We start from the raw sequence: 27,176 nt of genomic DNA, 5'->3' as shown, positions 1-27,176 counted from the left end.
TGACCGTTAATTATTTGTAGTATTTATTTATTATTACTAACGTGCACATAAAGTGAAGCCTGCCTTATTAATGTAGTTATGAACAGATTGAAGTGTTTTAAACATTTATTAACTGTTTATAAACTGATTATTAATGATAAACAGGTTGACTTAAAATAATCAAACGTAGACTTTGTGGATTTAATTGATAGTTGCAGTAAGTTTCTCTGTTGAGCAGCAGACTGAAATGTCAGATGTCCGTGTGTCCCTGAAGGCATCGTCATGAACGTCTCTGCTGGTCGTTTCTATGGAGATGAAGTCAATAAATCTGACGACTGACGCAGGAAGTAAAAAGTTTAAAAGAAACTTCGTGAAGTTGTGAGAAACGGAAGCAGTGAAGGCAGCAGAGTCTCTTTAAACGGTCAGTGAACGTCTCAGCGTCTCCATGGCGATCTGTGTGAGTGTTTGCTGAGAGGAAGTTTGTACAGCAGTCATTGAGTCTGTCCAGGCTCCGCCCCCCTCCTGGACCGCCGCCGCCGCCTCATGTGCTCCTGCACACACACACACACACACACACACACACACAGACACAGACACACACACACGTCAGTCACTGGCAAAGCCCCATATCATCATCATCATCATCATCATCATCATCATCATCAAAACTTATTTTTCTTCCTCTGAAATTCTGTTTGTTAAACACCTTTAAAGTTTCATCAGATTCAAGATTCAAACACTTTTTTAAAACAACTGATCAATTAATCCAGAAAATAATCAACAGGTTAATCAATAATGAAAATAATAGTTGCAGCTCTACTTGTATTTAACATTTGTAGAAATAAGAACAGACGCTGTGGATTCATGAGAATAAAGACTCTCGTATATCAGCAACACTCTGATGCGTTCAGGTGCAGCCGGTAGTTTGTGCTCTCAGCTGATTAACAGTGTGTCAGTGATCATGTGATGATTGATCGATACTCACAGGTGATCAGATGCAGGCTGCTGCAGACGAGCAGCGTCAGCGCAGGAACACCAGCGAGAGTCGACATCGCCGAGTCTGACGGGTCCTTCTGCGTCTGCTGAGGAGCTTCAGACTCGACCTGCTTACACTTGTGACTGTAAAACAAACACAGTGAGATGTGTTTGAGACCACATTGAAAATCTCTAATATTTTTATGTAAACCTGGAAATAATCAGAAAGTTTGAGGATTCAGGAACATTTAAAAACACAAGAAGTTATGATGTTTATTAATATCGTCTCTTTCTCTCTCTGTCAGTATTATAATAATATATAATATTATTATTATTATTATATAGTTCTGATCTGCACAGAGAGGAACGATACTGTGCAAACATCAGAAACAAGGACGAACACGACTGATGAGTGCGGCAGCTTCATATCGTTTCTGATTATTGAGTGTATTGTTTGGTGCAATATTTCTAATATAATTTGACCTAATTAGTAAGTAATTAGTAATTACTGTGTTTTCAGAGTTATTAGTGTTATCGCTGAAGTGCAGTTTTAATATAAAATATAAATATTTTCTGCTGGAGGCCGGACTGAGTGTGATGTCGACTGTCTACCAGTAGATGGCAGTAAATGATTTATTATTACTAATTGATTCCCTGTAGAAGATATCTGAATGTTGTTTCTCTCACTGTTATCCCATATGCCAGCAATTACCAGGTTATTGATATGGATATATTGATTGCTGTTGATTTAATTTGGTATTTGATGTATTTTGTTTATTTGTAACCGAGTTATATACAGAACGTATTTACTTTGTATTTTAGAACCCACCGACTGCACAGAGATGAGTTTGTGTTGATCGTTGGCCAGTAAATAAAAGATAATTGAGAAAGAAAATAACATTTGTTTTTTCTTATCAGACACTCTTCAGTGGATTTTGTTATAACCAGTCATATATTATAGCACTATAATAGTAAATAATAATAATAAAGAGTAGTTCCATCTGTGTTTTCGCAATAATTAAGATTCTGCACTATTTCCATGTCAGCAATCACATTTAAGCGAATTAGTGTCATTGACCAACTTAACTTTGTAGCAAAGGTCAGATTTCTTTGAGTTGTGATTTTTCTATCGTAGCGATCAGATGACACTCATCAATAACTCCACCTGCAGCCAGTGATCACCTGTTATAAACATGGCTGCCTCAAGTTTCCAGCAGGTCGTTGCTCACTAAGCAGCGTTGTGATGGCGGGAAACATGATGTCAGAACTAAGTGAAAGTGTCAGAAGTCAAACTGTCTTTCTCAGCATCACATCATGGTTGGACTAAAGGTTTCTAAGAGGCTGCATGAAGCTCTAAAACACTCTGCAGAAACTGGACCAGTGCATCCAAAACACCATCAGAAGATCAATGCATCGAGCTGAGTTCCCTGAGAGATAGAAACTTCATCACAGATACAGAATTTGCTAAATAAAGAACGCAAGACTCTAATTAGGAAAAGCAGTGTCAAAAGAAGGCTGCGTTGTAGCGTCTCAGAGGACGAGCAGCAGCTTCTAAACCGCTTCTCAGGAGGGGAAACAAGGCCAAACACTCGGGGTGAGATAAGAAATACCAGCGATTCACAGCAGATGACTGGAAAAAAGTCCTATTTACTGATGAATCCCAGTCTGAGATGTAGAGCAGGAACAGAAGGGTGAATGTGAGGAGATGAACAGGAGAGAGAACGATACCATCAAACCCACAGTCAGACATGCTGGAGGGAATATTCTGGTCTGGGGGGGGTTGACTACTCTGCAGTGAACTGACCCCCCTGACGGGGGAGAAGCAGTGCTCCGTTCTTCAGAGACATGCTGGACCGTCTGGTTTGCATCTTCATGCTGGAAGGATTCATCCTGCAGCAGGACAACGACCCCAAACACCTCAAAGCTCTGCAACAACGACTGAAGACCAGAGAAGACCGAGGAGTCCTGACTGTCCTGGACTTCCCTCCACAGTCACCTGACCTCAACCATACTGAACATTTATGGCGGCTCTGTGACATCACAGACCATTTTCTGACATTTTATAGACCAAACAACTAATCAATTAATGGAGAAAATAATCAACAGATTAATTGATAATGAAAATAATCATTAGCTGCAGTTCTACCAGCATCATGCTAAAGGAACAAACATGCACGTTTTGGCAGCGCAGACGATTATTTTAGGAAAGTGATGTTCGCTCTCTGACCTGCTGGGTGTGCCCCCCCCCCCCCCCCTCCCCCACCCACCTCCTCCCACCCACACATACTCCCACTTCCCCCCCAGTGATGAATCAGCTCTCTGTGTTTTCTCCAAATGACAAACAGCTTCACTGATTTATAAAACCAGCTGCAACACCAGAGAGCTGCTTTCCCTCTAAAGATAAATATATGATAAATATAATACAAATATATAATATATATATGATAAATATAATACAAATATATAATAAATATATGATAAATATAATACAAATATATAATATATATATGATAAATATGATAAATATGATAAATATATGATAAATATGATAAATATAATACATATATGATAAATATGGTGTATGTGGAGCGTCGTGTTGACTCACAGCTGTTTTTGGATGAACTCCTGGCTGGACACGCAGGCTTTGGTCTCACTCTTTGCCGCCAGCGTCTCACTCTGAGCCGCCGCCTTCAGGCTCATGCAGGACTGGGTCTGGTGGCGGGCCTGGGTCAGGTTGTACTGCAGGACGTCTATGTGGTCTGAGGACACAAACAGTCGACACACCTTAAACTACTGAAACTGAGGAAGAAACGCTGTTGCTAACAATGACAATATTAACAGTCTGACATCAGCACAGTGTTGACCGAAAGCTGTCCAACATAGTAACGGTAACCAGGAAGGATCAATTGTGTTCCGTCTATTCTGGACACAACTACATTTCCCATGAGGCCTGTGACCTCCTGAGGAGCTGAAGCAGTTGTGGACTCTCGGACTAGCAGATTAACAGAGTATCAGAGTATCAGAGTGAGTTTCAGCCCTTATAAGGAAACATCATCAGTGTTTTCACAGCGTGACGTCTGTTAGTTACAGAACAGTCTGATGTTTTCTTCTTCTTTGCTGTGTTTGTGCGCAGATTCTGGATCAGCCTCAGTTACATCACTGATAAACAACCAGACAAAGTCAAACAAACAAACTCATCTTTATCTGAAGCTTTTCTCTTGTTTGAAGAAAAATAAAATGTTCACAGCTGATCTGAGCTCAACTAACTTCTCAGCTTCTCTCCTGGAGGGGAGGTGACCTGGATGGGTTTAAGGAGGGGTGAGAGACATCAGTCCGGGGGGGGGAAGGGGGGGGGGGGGCTGTTGTCTTATGTTGTCTTGTTTTGTCTTGTATCTGGTGTCCTTGGCAGGAGGAGCAGATGGTGATGCAGGAAGTAAAACAGGTTGGAGATTAACTATTTTACTCCTGACTTGTTAAGTTCATCTGCCTTAAAATGTTGTCTGTGGTCCCAGAAACAGTTGAAATTGTAAATAAAGTGCAGTGACTGGATGGAACATGCTGTTGTTCAGTGTTCAATAGATCAGTATTTCTGACTGACCACAAGCCTCTGAGGTCATAACAGTGTTGAAAAATGTGGCTGCTTATCGCTGGATTATTGTGTATTAATGTGTGTAAATAATATGTACATTGTCTATGTGTTGTCGAACAGCTGGAATCTGGAATCTCATTATACAGATATTACACACGTGACAGCGACTAAAGCCAATAACAACACGATCACGTCCGCTGGCTGCTTCATTACAACAAGTCAAAGATTTTATCAGGTTATTGCATTTCCCATCACTGTGTAACATCACAGAAATAACCGTTTCCCCTCAGTTAGATGGAAGATACATACAGTGGTCACCATGGCAACGTGTGTCTGTGCAGCAAGTTGCAGCAATATTATGGGATTTATAAAACGATGTGATTGGTTGGAGCTGAGTCACATTACTCAGTATCTGAATTGACTTAACAGACTCAGTTTCTGTGTTTACAGTCTGAAGGCTGAACGTTGTGCATCATATCTGTGTAAGAAAACGACACCATCATAGTTTCTACTTTGTCTTAAAACAGCAACATCTCACTCTGACCGACAAGTCTCGTCCTCACTGACAGTCGGACGTTTCATACATGAGTCTCGGAGTGACTGAGATCAGTGTTTTAACTTTCAGAGTGATTCTGAGACGTTTGATAAATATTTCTCAGCACAGACTGGAGACATTTCTGAGCTTTCTGCTGTGAGACGCCTGCCGACTGTAACTCCTGTTTGAGTTGTTGTTGAGCAACAGACTGACACGTTCTCATGAAACACTGAGAGATGTTTATCACACAAAGCTTCCCTCTTATCTCCCTCATACAGGAGCTCATGGCTTTCCTCTCTCTGTTCTAACAGGAAGTCTCCTTCATTAAAGCCTCCGTGCTTCCCGGCAGGCTGTTGGAGGAAATTATTAAAGGAAAATACCGCTTTGTTTTAAAAGAAAGGTTCTTATATCATACTTCATAATGCAGAGCTGCAGAGAAAACTTTCCTACAAATCATTTCGTCCCATGTTTACACTTCAGGTGAAATAATCAACGTTTTTAAAGGAAATATTAATATCTGATTCATGATTTTCATCATAGACGGCAGTCAGGTTAGATGCTGCTGTCATGTAGCTGTCGCTGTGTGATTTCTCACCTGATCTTATCTCAGAGGCAGAAATGAAATCAATTCAGCGGGATGTTATCTTGTCCTTTTAAATGACATGAAATAATCACAGCAAAAGTCACACTAGACATTAGAGACGTTACAGTCACAGTCAGCTGGAGACCGACAGCAAGACAAGAGAAGAAGAAATAAAGAAGGTAAGAAAAGACGATCTGTTCTTCAGCGTAATTGATGACATTAAAATGCTTGTTGGTTTTAGAAGTGCATGTGTGTGTAAGAAGTCCAGGAGGAACTCCTCCCTCACTGTTAGCTGTTAGCTGTTAGCTGTTAGCGTAGCTCTGTGATCCTGCAGTGTGACATCACTGCAGTGATTCCTTCATACCAAAGTCCTGACAGCTGCTGTTATATAGACTCTACACAGTAAGGGAGCCTGGTCTGGACTTAGTTATTAAGGGTCTACATATCTCTGCTGCCCTTTCTGACCGTTACTGTGTATTTTTTTAAATGACCATGTCTGCTGACTAAACCAGAACTACACCCGAGGTAATCAGAAAGCACATTATTCACCCAGGCTTTTACACCAACACCAGCTCTGCCTTCAGTTCCTGTCAGTGATCCTGTAAACAGTTTCAGCTCTAACGTAGTGGATATTATTAATACCTTTGCCCCCATAAAGAACAAAGCTGTCGCTGGTAAGAAGGCACCCTGGAGAAATACGACAACAGTAAAGCTCCAGAAAAGAAAGTGCCGACAAGCAAAACGCAGGCAGCGAAAAAACAAATTTCAAATTCATTATAACATTCAAAAAGAGAAATTCTCCAGCTATAACCTGGAACAGCTGACTTCCTGTCACTTCTGTCCTCCTTTGACCTCACACAGGTTTCCACCCCTCCACACACAAAACAGGAAATACTCTGCATCTGATTGTGACTCAGAAGTGCTCCACAGCTAATCTGGCTGTCCCCCCTACATCTGTCTGACCACCTCTTTATTCAGTTCATGATCACCTCACCTGAACAACCTCCTGTTCCTCCACAAATGGTCTCCTTCCACCACAACATCTGGTCCCTCACACCAACTCAACTTTCCAATGAAGTCATGGCTACTCTGCCTCCTCATAATGAATTCACCCCACTCCCAGTCAATCAGGCTACAGAGGCTACCTGCTCCCATAAACCCCCCCTGTGGCGCCACAGATGCTTGGAAAATGTTCTCTGCTCACTCCTCAATCCGCCTCCTCCTCCAACCTCCACTCTGCTCACTGCAGACATGTTCGCCTCATTTTTTACTGGTAAGGTCTCTGCTATCAGCAACCAGTTCACTGATCTTTACCAGCTCAGTCTGCAGCTGCCAGCTAACAGGGCCAGACTCTCCTCATTCTACCCTCTGAGTGAGGAGGAAGTCTCCAAACTTCTGATGGACTCTCGTCCCACTACCTGTCCACTGGACCCAAAACCATCCAACCTGCTACAGAACATTTTCCCCGCACTTAACCCCGCAGTCACACACATCTTCAACTCCTCACTTACAACAGGTGTTTTCCCCGCTGCATTTAAGCAAGCCCGATTCACCCCGCTGCTCAAAAAACCTACACTCAACCCAGTCCAGATAGAAAACTACAGACTGGTTTCACTCCTGCCCTTCCTGTCAAAAATACTTCAGCGCACAGTCTTTAACCAAGTCTCTGAATTCCTTTCTGAGAACAACCTGTACGACCTGAATCAGTCCGGCTTTAAGCACGATCACTCTACTGAGACTGTACTCCTGCCAGTTATGGACTCACTGCGCTCAGCTAGAGCTGCTGGTCAGTCCTCAGCTCTACTGCTGCTGGATCTGTCAGCTGCCTTTGATACAGTCAACCACCAAATCCTCCTCCCCACACTCACTGAGCTTGGTGTCTCAGCATCTGCCCTCCGCTGGTTCATGTCCTACCTGTCAGGGAGATATTTTAGAGTATCTAGGAGAAGTGTCCAAACTGCACAACTTATCCACAGGAGTTCCTCAAGGGTCAGTGTTTGGTCCTCTTCTTTTCTCATTATACACCACCTCACTTGGCCCAATCATCCACTTCCATGGTTTCTCATACCACTGCTATGCTGACAACACCCAGCTCTTCCTGTCATTCCTGCCAGAAGACCACACAGTCTCAGCTCAGATCTCATCATGCCTTACAGATATATCAGCATGGATGAAAGAACGCCACCTTCAACTCAACCTCTCTAAGACCGAGCTCCTTGTCATCCCAGCCAGTCCCTCCATACAACAAAACATCAGCATCAAGCTTGAATCAACCCAACTCATGCCCACAAAGTCTGCTGAAACTTGGATGTCATGATCAATGACCAACTAACCTTTAAAGTTCATGTGGCCTCAGCAGTGTTGGTTTGCCCTGTACAACATCAGGAAGATCAGATTCTACCTGTCTGAGCGTGCAGCACAACTCCTGATACAGGATCTCATTATATCACGCATTGACGACTGCAACTCCTTACTGGCAGGCCTCCCTGCATGTACATTCAAACCTCTGCAGATGATCCAGAATGCGGCGGTGCATCTGGTCTTCAACCAGCCCAAAACATCACACGTCACTCCGCTGTTCATATCCCTCCACTGGCTCCCAGTTGCTGCCTGCATCAAATTCAAAACCCTGACACTTACTTACAAAACAGCAACTAAAACAGCTCCTGCCTACCTGAACTCCCTCATTCAGGTCTACACTCCGTCCCCCCACTACGCTCTGCCAATGAAAGGCGCCTGGTACCACAACAGGACCCTGAGTCACCAGCTAGACTCTTCTCCTCTGTAGTTCCCCGGTGGTGGAACGAGTTACCAAACTCTGTTCGATCTGCAGAGTCCCTCCCAATCTTTAAGAAAAGACTAAAGACCAGTTCTTCATGAACACCTCTGCACCTGATGGACTGAAGGCAGAGAAAAAAACAAAAATACAAAAGAAAAACAATCTGCTTCTATGCACTGTATGCATTGCCTCTGTGCATCTACGTCCTATCGGACTCAAACTTAGCTTCATGGCACTTTTTCATGTTGTTGGATAAAAGCATCTGCTAAATGAAACTGTAAACTGATAAGGCAAACAGTCTGTAATTTAAAGTAAGTTACCTGTGCCTCAACATAAAACCACTACAGTATTTAGCACATTCTCACCTACTAGATTGTGCAACATTGACAGGAATTTCCAACACCTTAAACCCACCACCTGTTGTCTCGACACCCTGCCTAAAAGCTTGTTTAAAACAGTTTTTAACTGCATAGCATCCAATGTATTACAAAGAGTAAACAGTTCCCTTCAGTCAGGCATGTTTTCAGGGGCCCTGAAAACTGCAGTTATTAAACTGCGTTTAAAAAAGCCTAATCTGGATCCTGCATTGATAATCAACTACAGGCCCATTTGGAACCCTTCTTAGGAAAAGATCATCGAGAAAGTTGTTTTTCAACAACTCGCTTTCTTAGTACAAAACGACCTCTTCAGTACTTTTCAGTTTGGATATCGACCTCATCATAGCAGCGGGACTGCACTTGTAAAAGTCCTAAATGACCTTCATCTCAGCAGCGATGCATCAAAGATTTCCGTCTTAGTCTTACTTGACCTCAGCACGGCATTTGACACGATTGACCTTAAAATAATTCTTGACAGACTAGAAAAATGAGGAGGACTCTCTGGCACTCTCTCATATTTACAGGATAGGGATTACTTTGTATTGATTGGCGATTATAAATCTGAGCAAACAAAAATCACCTGTGGAGTTCCTCAAGGGTCCATTCTCAGCCCCCTTTTGTTTAATATCTACATACTCCCTCTTACTCAGATTATGGCACATTACAACATCTCCTACCATACTTACGCTGATGACACACAACTTTATATAACAGTGTCACCACAGTCCCATACAACAGCTAAATAAGTGCATTAAACAAATCAACAAAGGGATGTGCCAGAACTTCTTACAACTGAACTGAAAAAAAAATGAAATAATTATTTTAGGCTCCAGGGAGGCAAGACTAAAAGCCAGTGCTCACCTAGACTCCATTACACTTAAACTGCTGCCGGCGTTCTCACTAACACCAAGAAAATGGAGCACATTACATTAGTCCTTAAATCACTGCACTGGCTTGCTGTGTATCAAAGGATAGACTTCAAAATCCTGTTACTAGTCTATAAGGCACTACACGGTCTTGGGCCAAAATACATTTCTGATCAGCTTGTACATTATGAAGCACCCAGACCCCTCAGGTCATCTGGGACAGGCTTACTTACGTTCCCAGGATCAGAACTAAGCAAAGTGCAACAGCCTTTAGTTTCTATGCTCCCCACCTGTGGAACAAGCTTCATAAATATCTGAGATCTGCCAAAACTGTCTGTTCATTTAAATCAGGGCTCAAAACAGTATTGTTTACTGCAGCTTCCCAGTAAATAAGATATGTGCCATCTTGTTAATCTTTAACTACCTATCTGCTTGTTTTTGATTTGTTGTTTTTATTGTTGTTTAAATGCAATCTTGTATTTTTGTCTTTTAATGCAATCTTAATGTCTTCTTAATGTCTTATTGTCTTATGTTCAATGCATTTCTATGCCCTTGTAAAGCACTCTGAATTGCATTGTGTCTGAATGGTGCTATATAAATTAGATTACCTTACCTTATGCTCAGCAGGCGTTAATCAAGTACTTTTACTGCAGTACTGACACTTTAATGCAGTTACTGTGGAGATTCACTGTTATGTCTATTTTTCATTTAATTCTTTCCTTAAAGTATAAAAATCTGGAGTCTTCTTTTCTTATGTACTTTTCCTTCCTGCTTGCCTTCATTTCCTTACTTTTTCACTTTCCTGCCTTCTTTCTATCTTCTTTCTTCATTCCTTCCTTTTTTACCTGCTACCATATTTTCATCTTTCTTTCCTTTTCTCCTTATTTCTCTCAGAGTGTAAATAATCCCACTCACTGTCTTAACCACACCCTCAACCTTGTTCCAACTTACAGCATTGAAATCGAACATTTAATAGTTTTTCCACAAAATCCTATTTTATCAGATCATTACTTAATAACTTTTGCATTCCTATTACTGGATTACACACCATTAGACAAAAATGTCCTCACTAGATGTCTCTCTGATAGTGTTGTAGATAAATTTAAGGAAGCAGTTCCATCAGTACTGAATTCACTGCCATGTCTCAATACTACAGAGGACTCTTATGTTAACTTTAGTTCCTCCCAAACTGATCATCTTATTGATAGTGCTGCAGGCTCATTACGAATAACACTCGACTCCATCGCCCCCTTAAAAAAGAAGATAATAAAACATAAGAGGTTAGCTCCATGGTTTAACTCCCAAACCTGCAGATTAAAGCAAACATCATGAAAACTTGAAAGGATTTGGCGTTCCACCAAAGTAGAAGATTCTCGCTTAGTCTGGCAAGATAGTGTTAAAACATATAGGAAGGCCCTCTGTAATGCCAGAGCCGCCTATTACTCAGCATTAATAGAAGAGAATAAAAACAGCCCTAGGTTCCTTTTCAGCACTTTGGCTGACAAAGAGTCATAACTCTACTGATCCATGTATTCCTATAGCTCTCAGTAGTAACGACTTTATGAGCTTCTTTAATGATAAAATTCTAACTATTAGAGACAAAATTAACCATCTCCTGCCCTCAACAGGCACCGTTCTCTCCCCAAACACAGGAACCTTGGTAACGGCAGTAAATCCTGACATATATTTGGACTGTTTTTCTCCAGTAGACTTGTCTGAACTAACTTCAATGATTTGTTCAGCTAAACCATCAACCTGTCTCTTAGACCCCATCCCAACTAGGCTGCTCAAGGAAGCCTTACCCTTAGTGAGCACTTCTTTACTAGATATGATCAATCTGTCTTTAGTAACAGGCTATGTACCACAGTCCTTTAAAGTAGCTGTAATTAAACCTCTTCTTAAGAAGCCTACTCTTGATTCAGGTGTTTTAGCCAATTATAGACCTATATCTAACCTTCCATTTCTCTCTAAGATCCTTGAGAAAGCAGTCTCTAATCAGTTATGTGACTTTCTACATAACAATAGTTTATTTGAGGATTTTCAGTCAGGATTTAGAGGCATCATAGCACAGAGACAGCACTGGTGAAAGTCACTAATGACCTCCTAATTGCATCGGACAAAGGATTTGTCTCTATACTTGTCCTGTTAGATCTTAGTGCTGCATTCGACACAATTGACCATCAAATCCTTTTGCAGAGACTGGAACATTTAATTGGCATTAAAGGAACTGCATTAAGCTGGTTTAAGTCCTATTTATCAGACCGATTTCAGTTTGTACATGTTAATGATGAATCCTCCATGAAGGCAAAAGTTAGACACGGAGTTCCACAAGGTTCTGTACTTGGACCAATTCTATTCACCTTATATATGCTTCCTTTAGGTAATATTATTAGGAAACACTCCATAAATGTTCATTGTTATGCAGATGACACCCAATTATATTTATCAGTGAAGCCTGATGAACCCAATCAGTTAAACAAACTCCAAACATGCCTTAACGACATAAAGACCTGGATGACCTGCAATTTTCTGCTACTAAACTCAGAATAAACTGAAGTTATTGTGTTTGGCTCTAAACACCTTAGAAACACATTATCTAATGATATAGCTACTCTGGATGGCATTACCCTGGCCTCCAGCACCACCGTAAGGAATCTGGGAGTTATCTTTGATCAGGATATGTCCTTTAACTCCCACATAAATCAAATCTCAAGGACTGCCTTTTTTCACTTACGTAATATCACAAAAATCACATCCTGTCCCTAAAAGATGCAGAAAAACTAGTTCACGCTTTTGTTAGGCTGGATTATTGCAATTCCTTATTATCAGGCTGCCCTAACAAGTCTCTAAAGACTCTCCAGCTGGTCCAGAACGCAGCTGCACGTGTTCTGACTAAAACCAGAAAAAGAGACCACATTTCTCCCATTTTAGCTTCGCTGCATTGGCTTCCTGTAAAATCTAGAATAGAATTTAAAATCCTTCTCCTAACTTACAAAGCCCTTAATGGTCAGACACCATCATATCTTGAAGAGCTCATAGTACCGTATTATCCCACTAGAACACTGCGCTCCCAGTATGCAGCTTACTGGTGGTTCCTACAGTCTTTAAAAGTAGAATGGGAGGCAGAGCCTTCAGCTATCAGGCTCCTCTCCTGTGGAACCATCTTCCAGATTGGGTCCGGGGTGCAGACACCCTCTCTATGTTTAAGAGTAGGCTGAAAACTTTCCTTTTTGATAAAGCTTATAGTTAGAGCCGACCAGGCTCGCCTTGGATCAGCCCTTAGTTATGCTGCTATAGGCCTAGACTGCTGGGGGACTTCCCATGATGCACTGAGCTCCTCTCTCCTCCTCCTCCTCCTCTCCATCTGTATGCATTCATGTAACATCAATGCATGTCACTAACTTTGCTTCTTCCCCAGAGTTTTTGTGCTTTCTTGTCTCTCAGGAGACCTTCAGCTGCAGACCGACTGCTGTACAGCATGACGCTGCAGCTATTATTATTACTGTTGTTATTGTTGTTGTTGTTTGTTTTTATGCTTCTCTGTGTCTCTCTCTCCTTTTTTCTCTCTCAACCCAACTGTTCGAGGCAGATGGCGCCACCTAGAGTCCGGTTCTGCTGGAGGTTTCTTCCTGCTAAAGGGGAGTTTTTCCTGCTGCTGCTCGTGGAGGAATGTTGGGTCTCTGTAGATTAAAGAGTTCAGTCTAGACCTGCTCTATGTGAAAAATGTCCTGAGATAACTTCTGTTGTGATTTGGTGCTTTATAAATAGAATTGACTTCACTACGATGTACGTGCATTCTATGGTCATTTCCAATATTACTTACTGTTTAACAAACTGGTTGCAGGCTCACACCACTACTGTAAAACCATTACAGTCCTTATATGAACGAACACTGAAAATCCTTGACAAGAAATCAGTACATTTACATCATTGCCCAATATTAAAAAAATATAACTAAGCTAAGCTAAGTTGTGAAAAAATGATTAAATATGTTGATAAAGATGTCCGTCTTATGTACAAGACTATATATGACTTGACTTCTCCTGCACTCAGTTTGTCAACATAAAAACAACTTTATATTCACAAGTTCACAAGAGGTGCAGCTGTTTGTTGTTTCCTTCCTTTTCAATTCAGTGCCTTATACCTTGTTTTTTATCTTTTCATCCTTGTTTTCTTTCTTTAACACTTTAACCACGAAAATCTCTCTCCCTATTTTTTAATTATCTTTCCATCCTCCTTTCCTTTCTTTCTTTCCTTCTCACAGATGTTGCAGCTGGTTGATCGGTGAGTCATGTTTTTACTTTAGTCACGTGAACTGTAACTTGTAACTGAGTTTATTCTATAACTTTCTCTCTCTGAGTTGAACACATTTGTATTTTTTTCAACCCACCAATCGTGTGTGTTTATTTACTCTGAGTCACAGGTCGCCATGGTGACAGGGGGGGAAAATGCAGCTAAGAATACCACTGATGGCTGGTGGAGAAAGTCTCCTTTCATGGCAGTGATGCAGTTTTTCCTACAGAGCACAGTTACCTTCCTGCAGGCCGAGCCGAGCCGTGAGGTTGGTCTCCGTCTGACGGAGCCGCTCCACCTCCTCCAGCAGGACGCTGATGTTCCCGTTCAGGACGAGCTGCAGGACAAAACAAACACACCCAGAGAGAGAGACATGTTAGAGACATGTTAGAGAGAGACATGTTAGAGAGAGAGACATGTTAGAGACATGTTAGAGAGAGACATGTTAGAGAGAGAGACATGTTAGAGACATGTTAGAGAGAGACATGTTAGAGAGAGAAACATGTTAGAGAGAGACATGTTAGAGACATGTTAGAGAGAGACATGTTAGAGAGAGAGACATGTTAGAGAGAGACATGTTAGAGAGAGACATGTTAGAGAGAGACATGTTAGAGAGAGAGACATGTTAGAGAGAGACATGTTAGAGAGAGACATGTTAGAGACATGTTAGAGAGAGACATGTTAGAGACATGTTAGAGAGAGACATGTTAGAGAGAGAGACATGTTAGAGAGAGACATGTTAGAGAGAGACATGTTAGAGACATGTTAGAGAGAGACATGTTAGAGAGAGAGAAATGTTAGAGAGAGACATGTTAGAGACATGTTAGAGAGAGACATGTTACAGAGAGACATGTTAGAGAGAGACATGTTAGAGAGAGAGACATGTTAGAGAGAGAGACATGTTAGAGACATGTTAGAGACATGTTAGAGAGAGACATGTTAGAGAGAGAGACATGTTAGAGACATGTTAGAGACATGTTAGAGAGAGACATGTTAGAGAGAGAGACATGTTAGAGAGAGAGACATGTTAGAGACATGTTAGAGACATGTTAGAGAGAGACATGTTAGAGAGAGAGACATGTTAGAGAGAGAGACATGTTAGAGAGAGAGACATGTTAGAGACATGTTAGAGAGAGACATGTTAGAGACATGTTAGAGAGAGAGACATGTTAGAGAGAGACATGTTAGAGACATGTTAGAGAGAGACATGTTAGAGAGAGAGACATGTTAGAGAGAGACATGTTAGAGACATGTTAGAGAGAGAGACATGTTAGAGAGAGAGACATGTTAGAGAGAGACATGTTAGAGACATGTTAGAGAGAGACATGTTAGAGAGAGAGACATGTTAGAGACATGTTAGAGAGAGACATGTTAGAGAGAGAGACATGTTAGAGACATGTTAGAGAGAGACATGTTAGAGAGAGAGACATGTTAGAGACATGTTAGAGAGAGACATGTTAGAGAGAGAGACATGTTAGAGAGAGAGACATGTTAGAGACATGTTAGAGAGAGACATGTTAGAGACATGTTAGAGAGAGACATGTTAGAGAGAGAGACATGTTAGAGAGAGACATGTTAGAGACATGTTAGAGAGAGACATGTTAGAGAGAGAGACATGTTAGAGAGAGACATGTTAGAGACATGTTAGAGAGAGACATGTTAGAGAGAGAGACATGTTAGAGACATGTTAGAGAGAGAGACATGTTAGAGACATGTTAGAGACATGTTAGAGACATGTTAGAGAGAGAGACATGTTAGAGAGAGACATGTTAGAGACATGTTAGAGAGAGACATGTTAGAGAGAGACATGTTACAGACATGTTAGAGAGAGACATGTTAGAGACATGTTAGAGAGAGAGACATGTTACAGACATGTTAGAGAGAGACATGTTAGAGACATGTTAGAGAGAGAGACATGTTACAGACATGTTAGAGAGAGACATGTTAGAGACATGTTAGAGAGAGACATGTTAGAGAGAGACATGTTACAGACATGTTAGAGAGAGACATGTTAGAGACATGTTAGAGAGAGACATGTTAGAGACATGTTAGAGAGAGACATGTTAGAGAGAGACATGTTACAGACATGTTAGAGAGAGACATGTTAGAGACATGTTAGAGAGAGAGACATGTTAGAGACATGTTAGAGAGAGAGACATGTTAGAGAGAGACATGTTAGAGACATGTTAGAGAGAGAGACATGTTAGAGAGAGAGACATGTTACAGACATGTTAGAGAGAGACATGTTAGAGAGAGACATGTTAGAGACATGTTAGAGAGAGACATGTTAGAGAGAGACATGTTAGAGACATGTTAGAGAGAGACATGTTAGAGACATGTTAGAGAGAGACATGTTAGAGAGAGACATGTTAGAGACATGTTAGAGAGAGAGACATGTTAGAGAGAGAGACATGTTACAGACATGTTAGAGAGAGAGACATGTTAGAGACATGTTAGAGAGAGACATGTTAGAGACATGTTAGAGAGAGAGACATGTTAGAGACATGTTAGAGAGAGACATGTTAGAGAGAGACATGTTAGAGAGAGACATGTTAGAGACATGTTAGAGAGAGAGACATATTAGAGAGAGAGACATGTTACAGACATGTTAGAGAGAGAGACATGTTAGAGACATGTTAGAGAGAGACATGTTAGAGAGAGACATGTTAGAGACATGTTAGAGAGAGAGACATGTTAGAGAGAGAGACATGTTAGAGAGAGACATGTTAGAGAGAGACATGTTAGAGACATGTTAGAGAGAGAGACATATTAGAGAGAGAGACATGTTACAGACATGTTAGAGAGAGAGACATGTTAGAGACATGTTAGAGAGAGACATGTTAGAGAGAGACATGTTACAGACATGTTAGAGAGAGAGACATGTTAGAGACATGTTAGAGAGAGACATGTTAGAGAGAGACATGTTAGAGACATGTTAGAGAGAGAGACATGTTACAGACATGTTAGAGAGAGAGACATGTTAGAGAGAGAGACATGTTAGAGACATGTTAGAGAGAGAGACATGTTAGAGAGAGAGACATATTAGAGAGAGAGACATGTTACAGACATGTTAGAGAGAGAGACATGTTAGAGACATGTTAGAGAGAGACATGTTAGAGAGAGACATGTTAGAGACATGTTAGAGAGAGAGACATGTTAGAGAGAGAGACATGTTAGAGAGAGACATGTTAGAGAGAGACATGTTAGAGACATGTTAGAGAGAGAGACATATTAGAGAGAGAGACATGTTACAGACATGTTAGAGAGAGAGACATGTTAGAGACATGTTAGAGAGAGACATGTTAGAGAGAGACATGTTACAGACATGTTAGAGAGAGAGACATGTTAGAGACATGTTAGAGAGAGACATGTTAGAGAGAGACATGTTAGAGACATGTTAGAGAGAGAGACATGTTAGAGAGAGAGACATGTTACAGACATGTTAGAGAGAGAGACATGTTAGAGAGAGAGACATGTTAGAGACATGTTAGAGAGAGAGACATGTTAGAGACATGTTAGAAAGAGAGACATGTTAGAGACATGTTAGAGAGAGAGACATGTTAGAGAGAGAGACATGTTAGAGAGAGAGACATGTTCAGGGAGGTGAAGTCTCTATTTTAAGCTGATGAGCTTGTTCTACTGTCTCCTACTGAACCAGAACTACAGCAGCAGCTGGACAGAGTAGAGCAGCGCTGTCAGTAGTAAATATTAAGAAAACTTATGTCATGACTTTTCAAAAACGCCCCAGATGTCAGGAGAACAAACACCAGTTTACCACAAATAATCATATCACTGAACATGAGTTAGGGTTAGGGTTATGAGTTATAGCTACCTTGGTGAAACCAAGGCAGTGAAGGCACCCAAAGAGCTCAAAGAGCTGCTGATAACTAACATTCAGAAGAGAACAGTCGAACGTTTTAATCTCCTTAAATCCCTAACCCTAACCCCCTGAGACACCCTCCACTCAAAGGCCTCCAAACCAAGAGCTGAACCCAGAAGAGTCCCCTATGTCAGCTGGTGCTGAGACTAACTGCCCCTCTCAGACACACTCTGACCAGTCTGACCAGTCTCACACCAGCACTGCTTTCCAAACACCAATCACAGTCAACTAAAGTATAACATAATGTACAAAAACCAGTCTGCTTTGATTATAGATCAGACTGTTATCTAACAAGTGCAGACTTAGTGACAACAACCTGCTGATCCAACAAGACGACACAAAACATCACAACAACCAAAAGAAAACATGTGGTGACCGTTGGACAGGTGAGGCTGAGAAAGAGATGCACACACACACACACACACACACACACACACACACACACACACACACACACACACACACACACACACACACACACACATGCATAGGATATACTGTATGTATATAATTCATATATATCAATCTTAATGTTTTTTTAATGTTCATATTATTGTTATTATTTACTGAGAGAGAAAGAGAGAGAGAAACCAGGAAGACGCCCTGGAACATCTTCAAGGACCTCTGGAAACTTTTCAAGAACTCCAGGAATCTTCTCAAGGACCTGTGAGTGCTCATGACCCACAGAACATCTGGGGGACCAACAGAACCCTACCAGGGACCAACAGAACCCCATCAAAGACCACCGGAATCCTATCAAGGACCAGCAGAACCCCATCAAGCACCAGCAGAACCCCATCAAAGACCACCAGAACCCCATCAAAGACCACCAGAACCCTATCAAGGACCAGCAGGACCCTACAAGGGACCAACAGAAACCTATCAAAGACCAACAGAACCCCATCAAGCACTAGCAGAACCCTATCAAAGACCAACAGAACCCCATCAAGCACTAGCAGAACCCTATCAAAAGCCAACAGAACCCTATCAAGGACCAACGGAAACCTGATTAACCTCTCAGGGGCAGCAAGGTGAGATTCACTGATCCAAACAGCCCAGTGTTGTTTCCTGGATCTGAGCACTGTGATGCATCAGGTTCTGTCTGGTTCTGTCTGGTTTCAGTCACTGATCTCACCTCACAGAAGGATTTTAACTAATTGTTCTTTGACTCATTTTAAAGTTTGATCTCACAGCAAACGGTTCAGGAGTTTCATGCTGCAGGTCGAGTCCAGACAGGCTGTCTGAACACCTGCTGCATACAGGAAGTGATGAACAGGAAGTGATGAACAGGAAGTGATGAACAGGAAGCATCCAGTAGCTGTGTGCTGACTCTGACTCTCTGTGGTTTCCTGCAGACACATCTAACAGCTTCACTCTTTTTTCTGTTTAACTTTGGTTCTTTGCCAACTATTAAATTAATCACCAACTATTTTTATAATTGATTTGTCATTTTTAGTCATTTTTTAAGAAGAAAAAGTCCAAATTCTCTGAACATGTTTATTTATTTTTGACTTTTTGTAAACTGTTGTAAATGTTTAATCATAATACTTTTTAAGGAAATAAATTAATTAAATAAGTTCAGACACTTTTTAATGATCTGTATTGCTCATTATTACATACAAGAAGGCAGCTCAGCTGTCCACATACTTTTGGCCTTGTAGTGCATCCAGATAACATCATGAATCCTCAGAGGAGAAAGTCATGTGGTCAGAGCTGCAATGATTAGTCTATTAATTGATGAATCGATTAGTCAATCAACAGAAACATAATCAGCAACTATTTTGAAAATCAATTAGTCTGTTAAGTCATTTTTTAAGCAGAGATGCCAAATATTTGTTCTTTGTGTGACATTTGAAGACGTCACCTCCAGCTGTGGGACATTTCTCACTGTTATCTGACATTTTATAGACAAAATCATGAATCGAAAATTAAATTAATCTTTAGTTGGGGGGAAAAACTATTTAACTATTATATATATACTAACAAGTTAAACTCAAAACAACAACATTAGTACAAACTGATGCACTAATACAGGGTGATTATTATAAAACACGACCAGTAAAATAAATCCACTCCTTCAAAATATCACACGACACCTGTAAATATCAGATGTGTGTTTCACAACAGTTTATCAGTCCCACATACAACAGTCACATATCTACCCAGCATGCAGTGGGCTAACCCCGGTGTGTTCAGGTGTGTTTGTGTCAGAGCAGCAGAAACAGTTCCAACAGTTAAACGGTTTCAGTTTTGTGGGAATGATGCAGACTATCCATAGACTAAAAAATATGGACGTAGTCACCGTGACGTCACCCGTTGGTTTGTGGACGGCCGTTTTGAAGCCTCGAGTTTAGTGATTTGACCGTCACCATCTTGGATTTTTGGAGCCAAAAGTGTATAAATATTTGGACGAGAGGGTGAAGCTGACCCTAACGCTAGCTGTTAGCTTGGTTAGCACTGTGCATTTACAGTCTATGGTTAACTGTGATAATGCTAATGCTAATGCTAATTTCTGCTAGCGAGGCTTAAAACCATTAAAACTATTGAAATTTTATTCATTTATTAAATTCACTTAAGAAGAACATCTGACTCCTTTGAGGATCTTTTATCACAACCAAACGCTGAACAAAACTTTTTGACCAAAATGTTACAATTAACTGTCATGAACTGAAAACACACTAAAATAGTGAAGACTTGGGTTATACTCTGTGAATCTGGGGTTACACTATGGTTACGTTATGTAATGAAAAATTGTTGTTGCTGCTTTATCATCTATTTTACTCTAAATGGGACCATAATTTACTAAATGAACATCATGCTGTATTGAAGATGACTTGAAACTAGTGATTGAGACCATAAACTCATTAGGAAAGTTTTTACTGAGGTAATAAATCAAATGAGAAGTAGGGTCATTTTCTCATAGACTTCCAAGTCACTTCCGTATTTATTGGCTTCACTTTTCAGACTCGGAGCTACAAGCTTGAGACTATCAGACGTCCTGAGGGATTAAATGATATCAGAGAGTTTCTAACCGCCTGATGAGGAACTCAGGAAGAGTTCAGGAGACAGAAAGAAGAAATCTAACTGGTTTCTGTGGTACTTTCCTGAACGTCTGAATAACTTCCTGTTAACAACACACACAAAGATGTCCATTTAGGAGTGAGTGGTTATTTCTGTATTTTTACAGGTGTAACTCATGGATGAATTATCAGAACTGAATACTGGAGTCACAATAAAGGACAGACTCCAGAAGACACACAAGTGTGTCAACGAAAATATGCTGGTTTCAGCAAACTGAAAAACTTTGGATTTTTGAAGACATCCCAAAATATTGAAACGAGAATTTTAATTTTTTTCTGACATTTTTTTGTCCAAAGCATAAAAAGGTTCACACACACTAATCAATGAGATACTTTCTTTTAATTTAGTTTAACTCGACCTCTGCTGTGATGAAAGGACCAAACATCTCTGACTGAAACATCTCTGACTGAAACATCTCTGACTGAAACATCTCTGACTGAAACATCTCTGACTGAAACATCTCTGCTTGTACTGAACAAGTTCAATCAAATAAAAATAAAACAATCTCATTGATTTGTGTGTGAACCTTCTTGTGCCTCAACCTTTGACCTTGACTACAGGTGATATCACCGGTCACCTGCACCCAGAATGCACCTGTGAAAACACCTGTAGCCAATCAGATCACTTAAAAATCAGAGCTTGAACACTATAAATAGGATTCAGGTTTGCTCTTCGGCACAACCCCAACGTCCACACGTCACACTTTCTATAAGTCTGCATCTCTGCAGACTTTGCCTGAGGGAATTACCCACAGTTCATAGCGTTGTAATTAAACCAGCAGTAACTACAGGGTTACCAGGGGAAGCCCGGAGGCGTTAACAAAAAGAAACAGTAAAAAAAGTGGCACGTGGTTGTTCAGCCTGGCATAGTGGGAGCACTGGTATGACTAAATGTACAGAGAAACATAACAAGGATTTAAGATACATAAAAACACATGAAATCTGAGAAATGCAAGCAGATGTTATATTACATTCCCAGTTTATTCATCAATCATTTCTATAAATTTTTGCTTAATGATGCTGTTTGACAAAAACGAGTAAATGTATTATTTGACAATCTTGTCCTCTCTGTAAGATCCTGAAAGATGTTTAAATCAGACTTGACTGTCCTGCACATGATTATTTTATCTGTTGGATATTATCTGTTTTACACTTTGTTTAATGTATTATGTGCTTTATGAGTGAGTGGTTTTACTATTTGTCTTTTTCTGTTTTTGTTTCAGTGAGCTCAAGTTGATATTATGATAAAGTATTGAATAACAAGTCCCAAACCCACAATCATACGTAACACGTTTTGGTGTTGTCAAGGTAACGAGACATGTCTCAAAGTGCTGTCCCATTCCTGTTAAAACCATTTTGAGCCCTCGCAGCCAATTACAGTCAATCAATTACCAGGTGATGTCAATTAAGTCCATGAGGGTTCAGGGTTCAGGGTTCAGGGTTCAGGGTTCAGGGTTTAGGGGGGACACTGGGATTGGGCCTTTGGTGTGCACAGCAATGGAGGCCAATTTTGGAGAGAGAGTTAGAGGAAGGTATTCAAGTAAGAGGAGCACGAGGACAGGAAGATGAGGAAGAGGAGGATAAGGATGAGGATGAGGATGAGGAGGAGGAGGAGGAGGATGAGGAGGAGGATGAGGATGAGGATGAGGAGGAGTGGTGAGAGGACAAGTCAGGAGAAATAGGAGAACTGTCTCAGATGAGATCTGGGCCACTTTGGTGGACCCTGTAATCAACCATGTGTTGAGTCTACAGGAGGGTTAGAGCTGGTCAGAGGGTCCAGTCCCCCCCCCCCACAGGAGGAAGAAATCACCAGTTCACACAAGAACAGGAACAACACATCATAAACATGGTTGTTGCAAACAACTGCAACACTTCATCTGACAACAACATTGAACAACATGAACAGAGTTGTTTTATCCACACTGACGTCGACTGAAGCAGCTTCAACTGAAGCTGTAACTGCAATATGCTCTATTTTGTTTACAGTAACAGTAACTATGTTCATGTTATCTTCAGGTAAAGTAATTGTGTCTGATACTGTTATGAGTATTGAGAATAAACACATTTATTTGTTTCCGCATTGCATTTGTGTTCATAGTTTATATTTACAGCAGGACTCTCGATAACTGTTTTATACTCATCAGTGAGCAGTTACATGTGGAACGAGATATTTATTTGATGTTTGTGTGTAAAGTTGTGATGCAAAAATACTATTTTTAGAAGAGTTTATATAGTTTTGAATGAAGTGTTTGTTTTTGCAAGAGATGTAAGATATTTAGTGTTGTTTGTGTAGTTTCAGTTCATGTTTCAGTGAAAAACTGTAAACTGTGTTTCTGTCTGTTCAGAGTTTAAACATTCAGCCGGCAGGAGAGAAACGCTTCACAGTTTAAACATTCAGGAGGGAAACTCTTCTTCCTCCCTGGAGGGAAAATAACAAGTCGCCAGAAATGGAAACACTTCAGTTAGAAGAGGAGAAGAATCCTGCTGTTCATTTTCACACTCAAACACTAATCTGACCTCTGATCAGTGTGAGGAGTTGTATTCTCTGACCTGAGGATGGAATATCCTGACCTCTTTCTGTAGCTGTTGTTTATTGATCTCAGTGAGATACATGTTTTTCTGAGGACAGCTGGAAGCCATTAGTGATTTGGCAAGATGGGCGGGGCTGCTTTGGTTTGAATTTTGGCAGCTGGACTGAAATAAAACCTATTTTCAGTTTGGATTTTTAACTGGAGTTTTTAGGAATACAACACCGAAAAAAACAAGTTATTTACTCTCCTCTTCACTTTTTATCGCATTTTCTAACATGGATGCAAATTTTAGCCACACGTTTTTAGCTTGTGACCCTCAAAAACTGATTCTTCCCTCTGAGATTAGTATAGATTAGTAAAGATTAGTATAGATTAGTATAGATTAGTATAGATTAGTATTTGGAAATAAAAAGGTAAATGTATCCAGTAATTCATGATTCAGACATTTCTTCTGAAGAAACATGTTTTCTTGTTATTTTGTTTTTTTTTCTATCCTGTTGACCATCTCAGATTTATTGTGAGACCCCCTTCAGTGTCCCGACCCTCAGGTTGGGAACCATTGGTCTAGTGTGGAAGAATATTGAATAATTTGGCACAAAATTCAGTAAAGTTAGCTGAGCTGAACATCAACCAGATTATTTTAAAGTAATACTGCAAACATTTGCCAAACCCTCATACATTTTAATATCATTTTAATATTTAATTTGTCTGCTACGGAAACATATCTGTTCTGTAATTCACTTCCTGTATTTTCCTCTGAGAGAATATCATTACGTAGCTGGAGTTTTTGTTTCCATACAGCAAATCAAATGTTGCTTAAAGCGATAACGTATCTTTCTATCATCAGTAGAGCCTGATAGCATCCTGCTACACAACACAAGAGCCACGGACTCTGAACAACAACCACATTAGCTTTCCTGCTAAAGTCTCCTTCTTATCTAACTTACAAACATGAACACGCGTCTTGCACCTTAGCTTGTTGAACGAACTGCCAAACAAACAATTCCTTCACCGCTAACGTCAATTAGCAGCCAGGTAGCTAAGCAGCTGCTCAGCTGCAGCACATTAAACAACATGTAAACATACCTGCAAATGTCACTTCGGACCCTTTAGATGCTGGTTTGGTACCTACTGCCAACAACACGCTGCCTGTCCATGACTTGGAGATACAGCAGTTTGTTTACTTTTTCTCTGTTCATACAGTGTGACACTGGTTAGCTGCCAGCTGCTGTCAATCAAAAACAGACACCGACACGCCCCCCAGTTGCTGTCAATCAAACACAGACACCGACACGCCCCCCAGATGCTGTCAATCAAACACAGACACCGACACGCCCCCCCAGTTGCTGTTAATCAAACTCAGACTCTGACACTCCCCCCAGCTGCTGTCAATCAAACACAGACACCGACACGCCCCCCAGCTGCTGTCAATCAAACACAGACACCGACACGCCCCCCAGATGCTGTCAATCAAACACAGACTCTGACACGCCCCCCCAGTTGCTGTTAATCAAACTCAGACTCTGACCCTCCCCCCAGCTGCTGTCAATCAAACACAGACACCGACACGCCCCCCAGATGCTGTCAATCAAACACAGACACCGACACGCCCCCCCAGTTGCTGTTAACAAAACTCAGACTCTGACACGCCCCCCAGATGCTGTCAATCAAACACAGACACCGACACGCCCCCCAGCTGCTGTCAATCAAACACAGACACCGACACGCCCCCCAGCTGCTGTCAATCAAACACAGACACCGACACGCCCCCCAGCTGCTGTCAATCAAACACAGACACCGACACGCCCCCCAGATGCTGTCAATCAAACACAGACTCTGACACTCCCCCCAGTTGCTGTCAATCAAACACAGACACCGACACGCCCCCCAGCTGCTGTCAATCAAACACAGACACCGACACGCCCCCCAGTTGCTGTTAATCAAACTCAGACTCTGACACTCCCCCCAGCTGCTGTCAATCAAACACAGACACCGACACGCCCCCCAGATGCTGTCAATCAAACACAGACTCTGACACTCCCCCCAGTTGCTGTCAATCAAACACAGACACCGACACGCCCCCCAGCTGCTGTCAATCAAACACAGACACCGACACGCCCCCCAGTTGCTGTTAATCAAACTCAGACTCTGACACTCCCCCCAGCTGCTGTCAATCAAACACAGACACCGACACGCCCCCCAGATGCTGTCAATCAAACACAGACTCTGACACTCCCCCCAGTTGCTGTCAATCAAACACAGACACCGACACGCCCCCCAGCTGCTGTCAATCAAACACAGACACCGACACGCCCCCCAGCTGCTGTCAATCAAACACAGACACCGACACGCCCCCCAGCTGCTGTCAATCAAACACAGACACCGACACGCCCCCCAGATGCTGTCAATCAAACACAGACTCTGACACTCCCCCCAGCTGCTGTCAATCAAACACAGACACCGACACGCCCCCCAGATGCTGTCAATCAAACACAGACTCTGACACGCCCCCCAGCTGCTGTCAATCAAACACAGACACCGACACGCCCCCCAGCTGCTGTCAATCAAACACAGACACCGACACGCCCCCCAGCTGCTGTCAATCAAACACAGACACCGACACGCCCCCGGCTGATTGAGACAAAAAGGAGCATTTCTGATATTTTCCCAAAGAAACTTTTTCTTGCTGTGGTTGTGAAACTATGAAAACATTTAAAAACATTATTTCTGACAGCACAGAGGATTTAATTTTGACTTCAGTTGGACTTTAACATCATGATATTGATCTCAGTCGTATCTCTCAGACCAGGCTGATGTGTGTGTTTGTTTATTCCCAAACACACAAAAAGCAAAATCCAGACAAAGAAACTAAAACTGCTTCAAACAGGACTTTCATCTTTAACCTTGAAAACTAGTTTCCTGCTGGCCGATAAAGACGATACACTCTGACATGAAGGACTCGTTGTTCTTTTCTTTTTCAAAGTGAAAAGTCTGCTTATGATCTCAGACACTCACACACCAACAGTTTGTTTGGATCTCATTGATTGTTCCTGTTATAAGATCCTGAGTCTCACTTGTAAAACACTCCTGTCAGCAGACTGAGTCTGTTTCTTTAATGAAATAAATCCTTAAATTGAAGATCGAAACCGTGTTTACAGTATTTTTACAGTGTATGACTGAACTAACTCTGCTCTGTGAGTTCACACGAGGAGGATAAACTCACGTTTTCCTGGCGGCACCCATCCAGCGTGGCGTTTGTGGTGTTGAGGTTTGCCAGCAGCAGCTGGTTTTCGGCCATCAGGCGTTCCTGCTCCTTCCGCTCGTTCTCCACCTGCTCCTCCAGCGCCACCTTGTCCTTCTTCCACTCCACCTCGGTGTCCTCCAGCTTCTTCCTCACGCCCTGCAGCTCGACGCGGCACTGGGCAGAGCTCTTCAGGTCCGGAGACGTCGCCCACACCACGATGACGATGAGCGACACGATGGACCAGATCGCCAGCAGGGCCAGAACCACGTTCCTGGCCTTTTGGGAGGAGGCAGCCGTCATGATGAAGATGAGGAGGTGATGGAGATGAGGATGATGAAGACGAGCTGTGGAGCTGCAGCTGCTCTCAGAGAGACTGTCAGGTTCAAGTGAGCAGGACTTTCCCTTCACACAGGGAGGGGCTGCTCACAGGGAGGGGCCCCACCCTCCCTCACAGGGTGACAGGAG

The 27,176-nt window shown here is 41.7% G+C and overlaps 1 protein-coding gene across 1 annotated transcript; it reads right to left on the bottom strand.

Moving 5' to 3' along the window:
• si:ch211-1a19.3 lies at positions 1–27,176 on the bottom strand. The gene is made up of 5 exons (XM_042417732.1): positions 26,691–27,176; positions 14,217–14,313; positions 3,560–3,713; positions 965–1,098; positions 1–530 (listed from the first exon to the last, which is right to left on the bottom strand). Coding segments are annotated over exons 1-5 (708 nt in total). The 5' UTR covers positions 27,012–27,176; the 3' UTR covers positions 1–528.

This window comes from Thunnus maccoyii, chromosome 7 (assembly GCF_910596095.1).
Source record: "Thunnus maccoyii chromosome 7, fThuMac1.1, whole genome shotgun sequence".
Classification (NCBI taxonomy): domain Eukaryota; kingdom Metazoa; phylum Chordata; class Actinopteri; order Scombriformes; family Scombridae; genus Thunnus; species Thunnus maccoyii.
The sequence above is the reverse complement of the archived record's forward strand: the minus strand, read 5'-3'. Positions and strand labels throughout refer to the sequence as shown.